The 17,355-nt window shown below is 40.5% G+C and overlaps 2 protein-coding genes and 2 long non-coding RNA genes across 6 annotated transcripts; 1 reads left to right on the forward strand and 3 right to left on the reverse strand.

The window, feature by feature from the left end:
• Positions 1-6,421: 6,421 nt before the first annotated feature.
• Positions 6,422-8,003, reverse strand: LOC142163072 (uncharacterized). The gene is made up of 2 exons (XM_075220324.1): positions 7,331-8,003; positions 6,422-7,242 (listed from the first exon to the last, which is right to left on the reverse strand). The coding sequence occupies exons 1-2, from the start codon at positions 8,001-8,003 to the stop codon at positions 6,422-6,424; spliced, it is 1,494 nt and encodes a 497-aa protein (XP_075076425.1).
• Positions 8,004-9,076: 1,073 nt separating this feature from the next.
• On the reverse strand, positions 9,077-9,738 carry LOC142162696 (uncharacterized). The gene is made up of 2 exons (XR_012693971.1): positions 9,601-9,738; positions 9,077-9,478 (listed from the first exon to the last, which is right to left on the reverse strand). It is a non-coding gene; the product is annotated as an uncharacterized LOC142162696 (long non-coding RNA).
• Positions 9,626-12,878, forward strand: LOC142162695 (AP2-like ethylene-responsive transcription factor ANT). 3 transcript variants are annotated; one of them, XM_075219227.1, is made up of 7 exons: positions 9,626-10,846; positions 10,949-11,040; positions 11,140-11,228; positions 11,340-11,413; positions 11,504-11,554; positions 11,660-11,736; positions 11,830-12,878. In XM_075219227.1, the coding sequence occupies exons 1-7, from the start codon at positions 10,596-10,598 to the stop codon at positions 12,396-12,398; spliced, it is 1,203 nt and encodes a 400-aa protein (XP_075075328.1). In that variant the 5' UTR covers positions 9,626-10,595; the 3' UTR covers positions 12,399-12,878. The 3 variants fall into 3 exon arrangements, with proteins under 3 accessions (XP_075075328.1, XP_075075329.1, XP_075075327.1); XM_075219228.1 differs by having other exon boundaries at positions 11,660-11,727; XM_075219226.1 differs by having other exon boundaries at positions 11,660-12,878.
• Positions 12,879-14,258: 1,380 nt separating this feature from the next.
• LOC107819754 (uncharacterized) lies at positions 14,259-16,394 on the reverse strand. Its single transcript, XR_012693970.1, has 3 exons — positions 16,209-16,394; positions 14,382-15,305; positions 14,259-14,293 (listed from the first exon to the last, which is right to left on the reverse strand). It is a non-coding gene; the product is annotated as an uncharacterized LOC107819754 (long non-coding RNA).
• Positions 16,395-17,355: the final 961 nt, after the last annotated feature.

The following is a 17,355-nucleotide window of genomic DNA, read 5'->3' on the forward strand; positions in this document are numbered from 1 at the left end:
TAAGTATTGTTATTTGGAGTGCATTCTTCTCTTCTCCTCGTGATACGTGACTAGTAACGTCTTTTTTTCTTTTGCAGCTGAGAGGCATCCCTCATCTTTGGTCGCCGATATCAGTGACTGGGTGGCCCGCGTTCTACCTCACACCATTAATATCTGTGACTGGGCGTCCTTTAACAAGAGATTTGGGCTCAAGCCCTCGACTAGTAAGTCGGGTTTTGCCCTTATAACTATTTCGCTTTCGCCGTGGAGCATGTCTTTTTGTCATTTTATGGTTTTCCTTTTATGCTAGGTCGGAAAACTTCTAAGAAGGCGAAGGCTCCCGTCCCCGCATTTCGTCAAGTGGTCGCTTCGGCGGGGATGCAGTTTGTATTGGCCGAGTCTGTGCGAAATACTTCTTCCCAAACTCCGATATTAAGGGAGCCCGATCGTCAAACGGTCATCCCGTCAGTGGAGATCCTAGTTTTCCCGGTGGTTTATTTAGTGGATGAATCTTCCACTGGAGAGAAGGAAGCGGTTCCACTGAAGAGGTGACGAGTGGAGGCCGTGGTTACACCTAAACGAGTCATGACCGTAGATATGGAGGCAACGTACACTTCCGCCACAGAGACTACTTCCCCACCGGAGACTATTGCGGAAGCTAGGTTGTTGGAGATGACGGGGGTAGCTATGGAAATGGAAACACCAGGCGCGGCAGAGGTTGGCTCATCGTCTGCCGGTGTTAGAGGAAAAATGATTTTCATGGAAGATGACGGGTCTGGTTCTAATATCGACCCCGAGGAGGTGCAGACTTTTGAGGAGAGATTCACTCGAGAGGAGGTGAGGACCGAGGGGTCTACTTGAAATATTATCATTCCTGGGGATTTTAACTTGTTACTCAACTCGGAGGGCGTGGTTCTAGTTTTGGCCCCCTTTATGTGCAGAACATGAGAACGGGACCTTGTAGAAGCTGAAGGATGAGGACCTGTCATTAGGCATTTCCGGGATGGCCCTGCGAGTAAGTTCTTTTTTTTTCTTGATTTTTTCCTTTTAAGTTATTTGCTTTTGCTGAATTTTCTTCATCTGTTTATCAGACCATTATCTTGGAGATTGAGAGTGCCCGTTAGGAGGAGAAGAGGACGAGGGTCTATAAGAAGATGGAGTCGAAGTACAAAGAATACCGTACCAAACACAAGGCCCTGGTTCGTATGCTTGGTGAGGACGCTCTATTTCCAACCCTCTATGATGACCTGAGGCAGAAAAATGAGGAGTTGAAGGCAAAGGACGACGAGTTGAAGGAGAAAGACGATGAGCTTATGAGGATTATTGGCAGGTGTAGTGAGATTGAGGACACGTTAAGAGCCAAGAATGATGAGCTCGAGGTGATAAGGGGGTCATGGCCGAGTGTGTCGATCTCCAAGCTTAGGTGACGTCTTTACGGGCCTGTGGCAGAGGCGGCAGCATTGGCGGGCACCCTTAGCGTCTTTAGGCCAGAGCGTGCTAGTGAGACACAGACCTTTGCTCTCAAAGAGGCGAGGATCGAAGAGCAAATTGGCGGACTGGAAGGAAACATTCAGTACTTGAACAAGCAGATAACTATCCTTAAGGCCGATAAAGCGCAGTAGCAGGCCCAGTCGTCTACCTCTCATGCTTCCACTTATCCCAATGTCCCAAAAGACTTGTACAAGAAGTGGGTCCATTCTGAGGCTCATCTTGACATATTTAGAGGTTTGATGGCAGTCGGGAAAGCCTCTGAGACGGAGTTTGTGGATGCTCGTGCCGCTTGCGGCTATGACCCTGGCACGCCTGGAATGAATGATGACGAGGAGGATATAGGCGAGATTGAGCCAGATGCTTGGTATGAAGACGAGTACTTGGATGGCGAGGGTGGAGATGGTGCTGCTGGACTAGGCGGCGAAGGTGGAGACAGAGATGGTGCAGTATGATGATGCGGTGTAGTTTTCTTGTACTTAGTTTTTTCTTTTCTTTTTTTAGGGGGGGGTCTTTTTGGCCCTTTGTAAGATACTTTATTTTGAAATGGAATGACTTGTCTTTTTTGCTTTATGTTTTGGCTCTTTTTGTTTTTCTTCAATTTTTTCCTTTGTAAGAGTCCTTAACTTAGTTGATATGACCGAGGTCAGATGTCGATTAATTTGAGCGAGGTCGAACGCTGGTTGATTCGAACAAGGTCGAATGTTAATAAACTTCGAACGAAGTTGAATGTTAATGAATTCGAACGGAGTCGAATGTGAGTTAGTTCGAACGAGGTCGAATGTTTTGACCCTTTAAGTTATTCGAACGGGGTCGAATGTAAACAAAGCGAGGTCGAATGTAAATAAATTCGAGCGAGGTCAAATGTGAGTTGATTCGAATGAGGTCGAATGTCTGACTCTTTAAATGATTCGAACGAGGTAAAATGTGAATAAATTCGAGCGAGGTCGAATGTGAATTGATTCAAACAAGGTCGAATGTCTGACTCATTAAATGATTCGAACGAGGTCGAATGTGAATAAATTCGAGCAAGGTCGAATTTAAATAAATTCGAATGAGGTCAAATGTAAACAAATTTGAGCGTGGTTGAATGTGAGTCGATTTGAATGAGGTCGAATGTCTGGCTCTTTAAATGATTCGAACGAAGTCGAATGTGAATAAATTTGAGCAAGGTCGAATGTAAATAAATTTGAGCGAGGTAGAATGTAAATAAATTCAAGCGAGGTCGAATGTGAGTCGATTCGAACGAGGTCGAATGTTTGACTCTTTAAATTATTCGAACGAAGTCGAATATTTGCCTTGGCGTAATATATGAGCTTGGTGGAGATAAAATCATGCGTGCATATTTTGCTTTGTTTATACATATCCATTGGAGAAGTTTACATATGTTGGAGAGGTTTACATATGTTGAAGTTTGCATGTTTTTCTGAAGTCCCTGTCCATCTAGTCCCTTCGTTAGTCGACTTGGAAATGTAGTTGATAGGTCGAGCAATGAACTTATACTAAAAACTCTCAGACACTCTCTTTGTCGCCTCGTTAAAAACTTCCCCCCAGAAAACCCAGCTGGGACAAAACTGGGGTAAGGGAAAAAAGAGTACGACTCGGGAGACGTCTATCCTTAGAAGTTGAAGTATTTGAGGTGGGCGACGTTCTAATTGTTTGGTAGTAGTTTGCCTTCCATTGTTTCTAGTTGGAATGTCCATTTGCTTTCTACCGCCATGATTTTATATGGGCATCCCAATTGGTTCCCAGTTTTCCTTCTCGTGGATCTTTGTTTGCTTGTGTTTTGGCTTTGAGTACGTAATCCCCAACTTTGAGTGGCCTGATTTTGGCTTTTTGTTGTAGTACCGCTCTACCTGTTGTTTTTGAGCTATCATTCTTATGTAGGCCATGTCTCTTCGCTCTTCGGCTTCATCGAGGTCTTTCCTTCTGTTCTCGTCGTTGCTTTGCCCGCTTTCATTTGAGTATCTCAAGCTGGGCTCCTCAATCTCGACTGGTATCATTGCATCAGTTCCATATACTAGTGAGTATGACGTTTCCCATGTGCTTGTCTTTGGCGAGGTGCGATATGCCCATAACACTTCTGGTAGAATTTCCGGCTACAGTCCCTTGGCATTTTCGAGTATCTTTTTCATGATATTCAATATTATTTTGTTGGAGGACTCTGCCTGACCGTTGCCTACGAGGTGATATGGCGTAGAGAGTATTCTCTTGATGTTCCATTGTTTGAAGAACTCGACGGTCTTTTTTTCCAGTGAACTGGGGACCGTTGTCGCAGCTGATTTCTTTGGTGATGCCGAAGCGCCATATGACGTTCCTCCATATGAACATGATTACTTCTTGTTCGCGTATTTGGGCGAATGCACCTGCTTCTACCCATTTGGAGAAATAGTCAGTTAAAACTAAAAGGAATCGTACATTACCTCGTCCCGCCGGGAGAGGTCCGACGATGTCCATTCCCCACTTGATGAATGGCCATGGCGAAGTGACTAAATGAAGGTGTTCGCCGGCTTGGTGAATCATGGAGGCGTATCTTGGGCATTGCTCACACCTTTTGACGAAATCGGTGGCTTCCTTCTTCATCGTGAGCCAATAGTAGCTCGCCCGTATGAGGCATTTGACGAGAGCTTGGTTAGCGGTGTGAGCTCCGCAGTGGCCCTCACGTTCTTCCTCGAGGATGTGCCGTGTTTGATTTTACCCTAAGCACTTTTCTATAGGGACGCCAAATGTTCTTTTGTACAAGTCGGTATTGATGACACTGTACCTGGCCGCATGCATTTGAAGCTTCTTGGCTTCTTTTTTATCAGGCGGGAGCACTCCGTCGTGCAAGTATGAGATAATATGATTGTGCCAGTACCAAGTCAAGTTTATAGAACGTACCTCGGTTTGGTATAGCAATGAATGGAGGAGAGTGACCACGTTCCCCTTTCCGGTTATGCTTTTAGTGGCCGCTGCCACTTTAGCGAGGCCATCCTCTTCGATGTTCTGCGCTCGAGGTATTTAATCGAGCTGGCATTTGTCGAACTCGGGTAATAGTTTGCAAATCTCGGTTTGATATTTCTGTAATTGTTGCTCCTTAATTTGGAAAACCCCTGTAAACTGATTGACGACGAGTTGCGAGTCGCATCGAAGGATGATTCGCCGTGCTCCGTATTTGAGTGCTAGTTTCAACCCTGCAATCATGGCCTCATACTCGGCCTCGTTGTTAGTCATATCAAGGAATCGTATGGATTGGCGAACCTCTTCTCCTATTGGGACCTCGAGCACAAGTCCCAGTCCAAATCCAGATGCATTAGAAGCGCCATCGGTGTACAGGACCCACAGGTCGCGTACTTCGGTGGAAGTAATGGCGGTTTCCTTCTCGACTTCGGACATTATCTTCGCACTGAAGTCAGCGAAGAAGTCGGCTAGAACTTGCTACTTTATCACTGTTCACGGCTGATAGGTTATATCGTGATTGCTCATATCTATGGCCCACTTGGCCAATCTACCCGATAATTCGGGTTTGTGTAAGACACTCCTTAGAGGAAAAGTCGTGACCACCGAGATGGGGTGGCACTATAAATAAAGTCTAAGCTTCCGTAAAGCGACGACCAGGGCTAGAGCTAACTTTTCGAGGTAGAGATACCTCGTTTCAGCGTCGATCAAAGTTTTGCTAATGTAATAAATCGGAGATTGCGTACCTTTATTTTCTCGTACCAGGACTTCACTTACTGCGACATCGGACACGACCAAGTAAACAAGAAGGCGTTCTCTAGGTTCTGCCTTTAGTTCTTTCAAGGCGTTGATGCATTCGGAGTTCCATTGTCCTTTTTTAGTACGCCAAAAAATTTGTGGCACCTATTGGAGGACCTCAATATGAATCTTGACAAGGCAGCTATTCGGCCGGTCAGTTTTTGCACCTGTTTTTTGCTGGTTAGATTTTCTGGGATTCCTTCTATGGCCTTGATTTGGTCAGGATTGACCTCGATGCCTCGTTGTGATACCAAGAAGGTGAGGAACTTCCCAGACGTCATGCCGAAGGCACATTTCTCGGGGTTTAATTTCATGTTGTACTTTCTGAGTATGTCGAAGATGTCTCTCAAGTGGTCGATATGGTCTTCCTTTCTCTTTGACTTGACCAACATGTCGTCAATATATACTTCCATGGTTTTGACGAGCTGTTCTTTGAACATTTTGGTCACCAGCCTCTGGTACATTTCCCCCCATATTTTTTAACCCAAACGGCATTACTCTGTAGCAGTACGTCCCCTGGTGGGTGATAAAGGTGGTTTTTTCCTGGTCCTCCTCCTCCATGAGAATTTGGTTGTAGCCGGAGTAGGTGTACAAGAAACTCAGCAGTTTGTGCCCGGCTGTGGCGTCAATGAGTTGGTCAATGTGGTAGCGAGAATGACTCTTTTGGACAGACTTTGTTCAGGTCTATGAAGTTCACGCACATTCTCCACTTACTGTTCTTCTTTTTCACCATGAGTACATTGGTGACCCACTGAGGGTACTTCGATTATATGATAGAACCGTTTACTAGTAATTTCTCGACCTCTTCACGAACTGCATCGTTTATTGCCGAGTTGAACTTTCATATGATATGTCTTATTGGGGGTAAAACGGGTCGATGTTCAACTTGTGAGTTGCTATTTCCTTTGGGATACCTGGCATGTCTGCATGGGGAAAAGCGAGCAGGTCCATGTTGTTCTTTAAGAATTGATGAAATTTACCTGGATTTTGGAGTTAATGGCCGATAAAAGCTTTCTTGCTGGGGTTGTCGTTATCTAGTTGGACGGGGTTGAGGTCCTCTACGGTTGACATCGTGGCTTCTATGATTTTTGGATCGCAGATGACGTCTTTCATTTCCTCGCCATCCGATCCCGTCTTCGTTAATTGCTATGCTTACTCGACTTTCCTTTCAACTATTGGGTGTATGTGCAATCTTGGGCGATGCGGTAGCACTCTCGGGCTATGCGTTGCTCTCCCCAGATGATGAATACTCCCCGGGGGTGGGAAATTTAATGACTTGGTACAGACTGGAAGGGACGACTTTCATGACGTGTATCCATGGTCTGCCTATGATGGCGTTGTACGCTGTATCCTGGTCCATGATGTGGAATGTGTTCTCCATAGTGACACCGCTGGCCAGGACGGGCAGTGTGATTTCTCCAGATGTTCGCTCAATTGCATTGTTAAAACCTGTTAGCATGATGCAACGTGACACTATCTTGTCTTCGTGTTTCATTTGGGTGAGAACTCGAGGGTGGATGATACACGCGCCAGTTCCATCATCGACCATGATACGTCTTATATCAGTATCAAAAACACGTAAAGTAATGACAAGGGCATCATAGTGAGGGAAAACCAAATCGTAGGTATCCGACTTATCGAAGATGATACTTTCTTCGAGTTCGTCATACCGTTCATGGGTGATCGACCGCTTGAGCTTGTGAGTGGTGGTGAATTTCATGTTGTTGAAAGATGCATCGTCGCCTCCCCCAATGATCATTTGAATGGTTCGAACTAGGGAAGGTGGTTTGAGCGGCCCCTGATGTTGTTCCCGCCCCTGTGCGAAGTTGGCCCTTCCCTGATCGCTCATAAACTCTTTTAGGTGCCTTTGGTGAAGCATGTTCATGACCTCTTGTCTGAGGGCGATACAGTCTTTGGTCTTGTGACCTCGTTTTTGATGGAATTCACAGAGGGTGTTTGATTTTCTGGTGCTCGGGTCGGACTTCATTTTCTGCGGCCATTTTACCTTTGGGCCGAGCTTCTCCAATGCGTAAACTATTTCTGAGGGGGAAGCACAAAAATTGTGAGCTGATAACAAGGGGGCATACCTCTTTCATTTCGGTGGTTCCCGTTCGCGGTCTGGATGAACCTTCATCGTGACATGGAGGTGGCATAAGGGTGCCGCTGACGTAAGGCTGATGTCTTTCTCGAATAGGCCATGACCTTGCTAGATCTCTCCTGTTGTCGTTTCTTCGGTTTTTCCTAGACTCCATTTGGACCAAGGTCAGGTGTTGAGTAGGCCCGTTGAGATCACCCCCGTCGGCTCTTACCTCGGCATAGTAGGCATTGTGTATCTCATCCCAAGTGGTTGGAGGGTATTTCATGAGTCGGCTCAGCAATTTTTTGGTCGCCCTCGACCCACTTCTGCTCAGCCCATTCTGAAAAGTGGTCACCGCCATCCCTTCGGATACATTTGGAAGGATCATTCTTACACGGTTGAATTGGGTGAGGAAGTCCCTGAGTCCTTCGCCAAGAGATTGCTTGATGGCGAATATGTCGTTCACCCTTGAGTCTGCTTTCTTGGCCCCCGCATGGGTGGTGACGAACTTGTCAGCCATTTCTGCGAACATTTCTATGGATTGCGCAGGTAACTGCGAGTACCAAGTTAGGGCCCCACCGGTTAGGGTCTCTCCAAACTTCTTCAGCAATATGGATGATACTTGTTCTTTTGCAAGGTCGTTGCCTTTCACTGTAGTGACATAGTGGGTCACATGATCCTCCGAATCCGTCGTGATGTCATATGTTTTCAAATATGGCGGCATTTTGAAGGTTTTTGGTATAGCATGTGGCGTGGCCTCGTCGCTATATGGTTGTTCCACAAACCGGCCGGCGTCGTATTTTGGTAGGAGTTTTGGGGCGCTCGATATCTTATCTACCTTTCTTGATGCTCCCTCATTTAGTCGTGGAGTGCCTTGTTCTTGTTCTCCATCTCTTCCATTTTTCTAAAAATAGCAGTGAGGGCATCGTTACCTGCATCATTAACAGGGTGAGTAGTACCTGTCGTGGCAGGTTGGGTGTGCTGCTCATTGGTTGTCGTAGCGATGTCGACTCACACACTCCCTCTGCTCGCCCTCTGAGTGAGTTTATCTAGTATGTTGTTCAGTGTATTCGTTAGCCATGCTTCTAGTAGCTTTTTGCCGATGGTGGTGCTTCTTCCGCAGTGGACGTAGAGGCTCCTTTTCCATAAGAAGCGGTAACGCTGCCATGAGGGGAGAGGTGTGAATCACTTCGCCTGGGTGAGGCACTTGGTGTCACGTTCTCCTCGTCCTCTCCGTGAGCTTCGCCGATAGTGTTTAGGAGATTAGAGGTGAGATCGGTTATTGCCTTTCTTTTTTCTTCCCCATTGCCTGCCATGTCAGATCTGTGCAAACAACGAAAAACAGGACTGTGCAAAGTTTTTTGTGTTTTTTTTAGATCTAGAGAAAATTAAAACTTTTAACTAGAAAATCCCCACAGACGACGCCAAATTGTTTGACCAAAAAATCTTAAACATTTTTGTTAAACTAATTAAGTGAATGAAGATAGGTAAATGCTAGTTAAATATAATAAGTTCTAGATCCGAGATTAGAATTCGAGCGAGGCTATTTATCAAATGGTTATACCCATATATTCAGTCATTAAATGCACACTTTAGGGGGTAAATGAAGAGTGAATAATGAGCAATAAATATGAGAAATGACAATAAATGTAAATAGGAAGAACACTTCACCCAAATATCAAATAATGTGGAAGATTTTTCCGTCTCACAACGAGATATGGCAGTGAACAAGAATATACATAATGCTTTCTTGGATCATGTGAGTGAAAAGGAAGAATAATCGATGAAATCAATTACTATGGAAAGGTGAACTTTGTATATTCTCTCTATAGTCAACTTCTTACAATAGTGTTCTCAGATTCAATCTCACGTGTCCTTTTTCTTCTCTCTCCCTTTTTCTTTATATGAGATATTCTCTAAAAATCCTAAAAAGTACAACAAAGGGAATATCCAGAAGAATATTCATGTCACTAGTCCCAAGACTATACTAGCCGCTATTCCTATCTTTCGCTATTCGACCTCGACTACTACGACTCGCTCTGCGACTGCTTGTTATTAAGCTTTGGTCGACCTCGTCTCATCTGCCCGACTCGGGACACAGTTTTTCACTTTACATTCTGTCCACGCCCAACTTCCTCAGCAAGATTTTGACCCATACAGAACTCGTAAAGAAAAACTATAAACGTCACACATTTTGACCTATAAAAAAATGATGAAAAAGATCCAATAATCCAAACATTTCGCAATTATCATGTCAACAACATAAATCATTAATTAGAAAAATATTAGTATCAAATGAGATCCGTTCCATAGAAACTTACGATTATCAACTTCCATCAGACAACTCCATTCAGCAATTCTCACAACAGAGAGACAGCTCAAAGCCAAAAAAGAATCTGCCATACAAAATAAAAGCCTAAGAAATGACCTTCGCAATGACGAAGAATCCAAGAAAACAGCTAAACTACAAAGGGGAAACAACATACTTCCCTATTTTGTCCAAAATGGAAGAAGACAACGTTTCTGCTTGGATTATCATAGAAAACGAAAAACCAGTAATAGTGCATTTAAGATGATTTTGATATCTAAAGACAAGGAAGAGGTAACTTACTTTGACTTCTCTTGTATTATCATTTACTTGTCTGCTCTCATGAGAATCGATGATCATTGTCCAGTGTGAATCACAGCATTCAAATTTATTCTTTTGACAGCAATATATCTGTCTTTTCTTGATAGTTTTAATTGCCTAATAAATTTGTTGAAATTGTATTTGGAATAACTTTTGAGACAGATCGTGTCCAATTTTGACACCATATGATTGAATCTGTCTAAACTCGAAAGATGCATGATATAGCCCGATTTTCATTTTAACCACTAAATTTGGAATTAAATATATGAACATGACACGTTATGTCTATAAGTTATCATTTTAGGATTATAAAGGTAAAAAAAGTAAAAGAAAATTAAGTGGCTGTAAGTGTTAGATAAAACGTTGGAAGTGTCGTACAACTTTTTTGTTTTCTCTTTATGTTCTATTGAAGTCAAGAAATTATGGCATATAAATTCTATAATTAGTATCCAGGATAGCACTAGACTGGCTAATGGACACTCAAGTTGACATGAAATCATCGTTACTTTTGTCTTAAATCGAATATAGCATTTTGACAGATAAAACTAAAACAAAGCAAAAGACAAAAGATTCATACATTATATATACTGAATAGAGCAACTTTTATTTTGTGTGTCAAGGCGTCAAGCAAAGATAGAAGAGTACTCAGCTTTTCTTGTTCATATCTATTTAGAAGTTGAAACAGAAATGGATTTGAATACTAGTGTTAAATCTGAGATGGCGAGCCCTGGAAAAAGAAGCATATCCATGGTGGATTATGACATTCCAGAGACGACGAAACGTGTAAAAAGACGTAGAAGGTCTCCCCCTGCAATTGAACTGAATGAGAACATTGGCCAACAAGGTGAAAAGCAGAAGATGGACTCATCTAAAGTTGATCAAAATATTGCTCATACACCTGCTGTGAAGAGAAGTTCAAGATTCAGAGGAGTTAGCAAGTAATACTAAATTAAAAATGTTAAGGACATTTTCTGGTCCTTTTTCCCCCTTTTGAGTTATATAGATTTAAGAAACTGACTCTTGGTTACCTTGGATTTTAGGCATCGATGGACGGGGCGTTATGAGGCTCATTTGTGGGACAAGAGTTCTTGGAATGTAACTCAGAAAAAGAAAGGAAAACAGGTCTATCTTGGTGAGTACTGCACTTGGTTCTATAGACCAATATTTGGTTCAAGAATTGAAGTTTGGGTTAGAGAAAATTTACTTGTATGTTGTGTTTTAAATTGAACAGGAGCATATGATGAAGAAGAATCTGCAGCAAGAGCATATGATTTGGCTGCAATCAAGTACTGGGGTACATCAACTTTCACTAATTTTCCGGTATGATTACCTCAGCTGACTCAAAACTTGTGTATACTTTATTTTCATAGTCCTTTTGCTTTTAATTCTTTTTGTTTGATTGAAAATTCTGTCTTAAACTCTTTCCTACAGATATCTGATTATGAGAAAGAAATTGAAATAATGCAAACTGTGACTAAGGAGGAGTACTTAGCCTCTTTAAGAAGGTATGTGTTCAACTTGATTTTCAATTACATAAAGACAATCTTTTCATCAAAACCACAAAACTTACCGGAGTTTTTGCCGTTCTAATGCAGGAGAAGCAGTGGTTTCGCCCGGGGTGTATCTAAATACAGAGGAGTAGCAAGGTGAATAAATTCATTTCCCCTTGATAGTCAAGCCATTGTTATAAAACTTTACCATATGTTGTTCATCATTGGTAACAAAAGATATTGAACTGATATAACTTTCAGGCATCATCACAATGGCAGATGGGAAGCAAGAATAGGTAGAGTTTTCGGTAACAAATACCTCTACTTAGGTACTTACAGTAAGTACTTTCACCCCATAATTTTGAGCACTGATCAAATCAAGACTGTTAAAACAGGCTGCCAACTCGAATCTTGTGTTTGTTTTTCTGTAGGTACTCAAGAGGAAGCAGCTCGAGCTTATGACATTGCTGCAATTGAATATAGAGGGATTAATGCTGTGACTAACTTCGACTTAAGCACCTATATTAGATGGCTAAAACCAGGTGCCAATTCTCAGATGTCATTCCAAGACATAAGATCAGAAAATCAGGCTATACAAATGAACACTAACGATATGATTAACCCGATAAATGATCCTAAATTCCCTTTCAGCTCCAATTATTTTACCACAACTAGAGAAACTCTGTCCCCTATTCCTCAGAGCCAAGAACCTATTGAAAGAAAAATGCCCTTAAGTCCGTGCAACAAGTCGTCCTCCCCTACAGCTCTCAGCCTTCTGCTTCGCTCCTCCATGTATCGTGAGCTTGTGGAGAAGAATTCTACCACTACCGCTAGTGAAAAGGACGAGCCAAACATGAAGAATAAAGAACAATCAAACACAGAAGATGGGTTTGTGTTTTACACAAGTCATAAGTTGCCTCCATTGGAGTCTTTGGAGAATGGTACTTTTTCTCGTCTGTGTGATAGAGCAGGGCAGTCCTTTTGGAATGTGATGCCTTAAGATTACTTAACAGTTTACAATTTGCAGTGAAGAATAACTGAAACTTGGTAGTCATCTAGGAATAGATGAGAAGTAGTTTCATCATAGGACTGTGTACATAAAATGAACAGAGAGAGTGAAAATCTCTCTTTTTGCAAAGAAATCAGATCTATCAATTGCTTTTGGACGTGAGAGATACAAAGTTGCAATTTATGGATTACGAGTATTGGCCTGCATTCAACAACAATTGAGTTTTAATTATATGCACCAACTGTAAATGATATTTGCACAACTAAGTAACTTAAAAGGCAATTGTACGTGATCTCCATTCTCCCATAATTAACATTTACTGATAACCTTGAATATTGTATAGCGATCGGGAACCTATTTGCAGGTTTCAAACTATTGGTAGCACTGCTTGAAATATCATTGTTCAACAACTCTCATTCTGTTCGTAAACTTTATTGCAGAATCATGAATAACGTAGAAAAAGATACCCCACTACACAACGAAAGAGGAAGCATATGTTAGTATCTGTATTCGAAAATATAATTTCGGTAAAATAAAACGAAACCAAAAACAAAAGACAGAAATAGAATCAAATGAATAATGTTCCGAGCCCAACAGAAAACTGTGTTTCCTTAAGGAATTTAATCATCTCATTGATGTCCAAGGTTGTTGGATTAATTCCTCCCAGGATAGAACGAAACAACTATTTTGTAATACCGGCAATGGAAATTACAGAACCTCGTCGAACTCAACAAACGGCAATAAACCACACCGATGCTTACGTTTTTGCTTTGAAAAGTATGAACTCCTAGATCCATGAAGGACATGGACATCTGTAAGCCGGTGTAGCTAAGCAAAGAGCGGAAAGAAGGAATCAGAAAATAAATGCATTGCATCTTAAACTTACCGGTATGATGATATCTTAATCTAAGAAAAGAAGATTTAATAAGAAAATCCAATTTCTATAATAATGTGGAAGATGAGGGGAGAGTTTGCAGATTTTCGGTGCTAAAAAATAAGGCAAAACCTCTGAATTTATAGCCAAACAGTCTGGGTTAAATAGGTGCGAAACTACCTGTTCATATGAGGTACCATTTCGGCAGAAGTCTGGTCGCGAATTTTAAACTCAAAACGACCGTTGGGAACCGCAAATTTTAAATTAAAATTCCGCGAAAAAATATTAGAAAAGAAATTATATAACGGAAAACGGTAAATAAATTTGGTCCAAAAAATTATCAATCAAATCAATGGACCGAAGCCGAGCCGAGCAAGCGACGGCGCGAGGCACCACTTCTTCTTAACTCTTTAAGAGTTAGAAGATGTGCTTCTCTATATAAGCACAAAGATTTTCTTTCCTTTTTCCGATGAGGGACAAAGTACATTAGTAAAGGAAACAACTTCAAACTTTTCTTTCCCTCCATTTCCCATTCACACCTCTTATCTAATTAGATAAAAATCCAACAACATCGACCTCTAATAATTATCAAGATACATGCTAATGACAGGGGCCTTTTCCCTTTTCTATCTAAAGACAACAGACGTTCCTAAATAAACTACAAACACAAAATAGAGCTTGTTGTGTATATGTTTTCACTACTTGAAGGCTGAAAGGCATCTAGGATTTTCAGATCATAGTAAACACATGAATAGAGAAAAATTTATGTGACACGAGCTGTTCAAGCGGGAAAGAGTTGAGCAAAATTATGAACTATCATATAATTCAAACAGCTAGCAGCAGGCTTAGCATAGCTGTATCATGCCGCCTTCTTTTTGGACTTGAGCATCACATATCCGATAAACATGCTCAGCAAGCAGATGAGTGCCATTCCAGCAAATACGGGAATAAGAATCGCATACTCTTGAGGTAGAAAATATTTATGCACAAAATGATCAGTATCAACCAGTGGCTGAAAGACAAAAATAGCATTTATCAACCCCATATATTAACGTAGGTCACAAAAAGTCACTACATCAGGGCAAGAGAGAAGAACTGACCAGAATGATGACCCAGAAGGTATAATATGTGAAAATAGACAAACTAGTCACTGTCAAAAGCAGCCCAATCATTCTGTCTGCTAATTCCATCGTGACTCGTTCGCTTGTGCAGACTCTAAATGTGGTATGCCATATTAAATTGCAAAACAAAACACGGAGGCATAAACAAAACGCTGCCCTAGGCAGAAGTTTGTACATGAATTCCAAAGAAATGAAAGCAGGAAAAGCAAACAGAGAGAGGGAGGGAGGGAATGCACATGGAATGTCAAAAGATGTAAAATTACACGACCAAATGTTATGCATCATTCAAGACAATACAGATGACGCCCATTCTTTCTCAAGAACAGAACTGTAAGACCAACTCAGTAATAGTTGAACATCCCTCTGATGTACCAAAGAATACAATGATTGCTGATGAAAAAACACTACTAATCCACTATATGTTTAGCTACTTTATGATTTCCAACTATTTACCTGGTTTTATTGCACAAATGCACAATATATGACTTAATTACTCTTGGTATCTATAGAATCATCTAGCAATATATATTTCCAAGAAAACTGCCAAAACCACATAGCAGTCCTCTATCCAGATCACACAAAATTTTTATCAACAAAGAGGAGAGGAGGGACGTTTCAATAACAAAACGTTCCCAATAAAAACAAATCTGGAAAGAAACATACCAGCTCCAGGAGAAAAAGGGATAGAACTGAAGAAACCAGAAGATACTTGACCTAGTTTGTATTTCTCAGAATGTAATCGTTTGTCTACCAAGGTGCACAGCTATGCTTTTATAGTGCTTTTGAAGTCAGTCCAATATCGACTAGATTTCAGTACACAACAGGACATATAGTGAAACCTCCAACAGTCTAAGATTCGGAAAGCAACGTTTCAGATCTGAGTCATATGTTTTATCAAAACACCTATAGTAGAGAATGCTTGGAATATCAGGCACTTATAAGTCAGAACGTACAAAATATTTAATGAGAATATAATAAGGAACTGGTAGCCTAAAGCATGATGGTGCTACCTCTTAATATCTGTGAGAGTATAGCGTGTATTTACATGGACATATCATGCTAATAATATATGTATTTCCTTTTGGTAGCACCACCGTATATTTGCAAACAAATATTTGACCCAAACACGTGAATCTTGTTTCAATCATCTCCAAGTCGCACATACGCATCCTATGGTATGACCTAGTGGTTAATGAAGTGGGTTGAGAGCCATGAGGTTCAAATTCCAGCGGAGATAAAAAAACATAGGTGATTTCTTACCGTTTGTTCAAGTTTGGTGAACAGAGTTACCTAATACCTGTTGCTGGTGAGAGGTAGCAGGTATCCCGTAGAATTAGCCGAGGTGCGCGCAAGCTGGCCAGGACACTACGGTTATCAAAGAAAGAAAAGGTCGCACATACAGTAGTTTCGTTTTGATGCAACACGCCCCTTTCTAAAGAGATTAGGGAGCACTTAAGAAGATTGACAGTCTACTCTATGATCCTACATACTAACTACACAAATAAGGAGACAAATATCAGATATTAGAGGTAAAATAACTACATAATCGCTGGACATCAGCATACAGCTGTAAAATAAATTCAGGTTGCACTTGCCTACGCGATTAGCCTGAAAACTGAGAAACAAACAACGTAAATGCTACAAATTAATCAAACAATTCAAAGCCGCAAATATATGCATTGAAGAGGTTTTCGCTGATAGGCAATAAACATTATACACACAAACACCGATTATCCCCATGAACGAACTTCAATTCCTTAATTTTCACGGTAAGTTCCAATATTTCACATTTAAGGGAGAAATTACCCTGAAAGATTTATTATTTGGCGTTGAATACTTTCGTTTCAGAGCATGACGATCGTTATCATCTTCCAAATCGATATTGATTCCTTTGTGCTTCCATTAGTTTCATTTTTGAGAGTTCTCTATAGAGCTTCAGAGAATCCTCAATAAATGGGCCATCAGCTTTTTTCCGTCAAAAATGGCATGGCACAATTCTAGCCGTTAGTTTCATTCTAGCTTTTTTCTAGCCATTTTAAGTTAAAATATATTGGTAAATGACACAATTACCCTTGATCTTTTTAACATACTGTTTAGTTACTTTTTATCGCTTTTCTTTGTTTTTACAGTAGTGTACGAATTTCGCTTTCTTGAGAGAGCACTTTTCTTCGAATCTTGTCTGGGTTAGGTCCAATTTTCTTCAAAATTATATGAGTGAGTTTTGTTTTTACGATAATGTGTTTGAATTTTCGTTTTTATTGTTGGTTCTTTAGGTTTAAGTTTGATTTCCGTACCGTTAGGGTTTAAATATTTGTTGTATTTTAACTTTTACGATTTTTTCTCTATTCATTAGTTTGTCTTATTTCTGGTAATTTTATCACTCTGTTATTAGTTTTATGTTGTAATGTTGTAATCGTTGTGTAATTTCTCCAGTTCTTATTAAATATGGTGTAGTATTTTATACGGAAAATCTATATTTTGAAGGCTTGTTTCCCAATTTTTTATACTGTGTGATTTTTTATTATGTTTTTTGTTTATTAAATTTAGTAAAATTTTGTCCAGTATATTATACTGGAAGTTTGTCATGTGAATGTTTGTCTTCCAGTATGTTATACTAGATGAATATTATAATATAGTTTGAGTTTTATTTCATTCTAGTATATTTTACGGGACGTCTGTTGTGTGTAAGCTTATTCTCCAGTATATTATACTGGATGAGTTCTGTTTAGACTAAAATTTTATTTTATTTGTCATTACTTTTTTTGAATGATTATTTGTCCTTTTTTTTTAATTATGCTCTTTGATCCAGTATATAATACTTGAGTTTTGTTTGATTTCCGTATTTTTTAAATGAAGTGTGCCATCTTTATATGGAAATTTGTCTTCTGAAGGCTTGTATTCCAGTTTTTTTATACTGTGTGGTTTTTTATTATAGTTTTTGTTTATTAAATTT

The sequence above is a fragment of the Nicotiana tabacum genome, chromosome 8 (assembly GCF_000715075.1).
Source record: "Nicotiana tabacum cultivar K326 chromosome 8, ASM71507v2, whole genome shotgun sequence".
Taxonomy (NCBI): Eukaryota; Viridiplantae; Streptophyta; class Magnoliopsida; order Solanales; family Solanaceae; genus Nicotiana; species Nicotiana tabacum.

Excerpts from the sequence above, each read along its gene's own strand:
- LOC142163072 (XM_075220324.1), bottom strand. The coding sequence starts at position 8,003 with ATGCCGCCATATTTGAAAACATATGACATCACGACGGATTCGGAGGAT. Across the intron at positions 7,243-7,330 it reads ACCTCCATGTCACGATGAAG|AAATAGTTTACGCATTGGAG; the intron begins GTTCATCCAGAC and ends CTTCCCCCTCAG.
- LOC142162695 (XM_075219226.1), top strand. The coding sequence starts at position 10,596 with ATGGATTTGAATACTAGTGTTAAATCTGAGATGGCGAGCCCTGGAAAA. Across the intron at positions 10,847-10,948 it reads AGATTCAGAGGAGTTAGCAA|GCATCGATGGACGGGGCGTT; the intron begins GTAATACTAAAT and ends CTTGGATTTTAG. Across the intron at positions 11,229-11,339 it reads CAACTTTCACTAATTTTCCG|ATATCTGATTATGAGAAAGA; the intron begins GTATGATTACCT and ends TCTTTCCTACAG.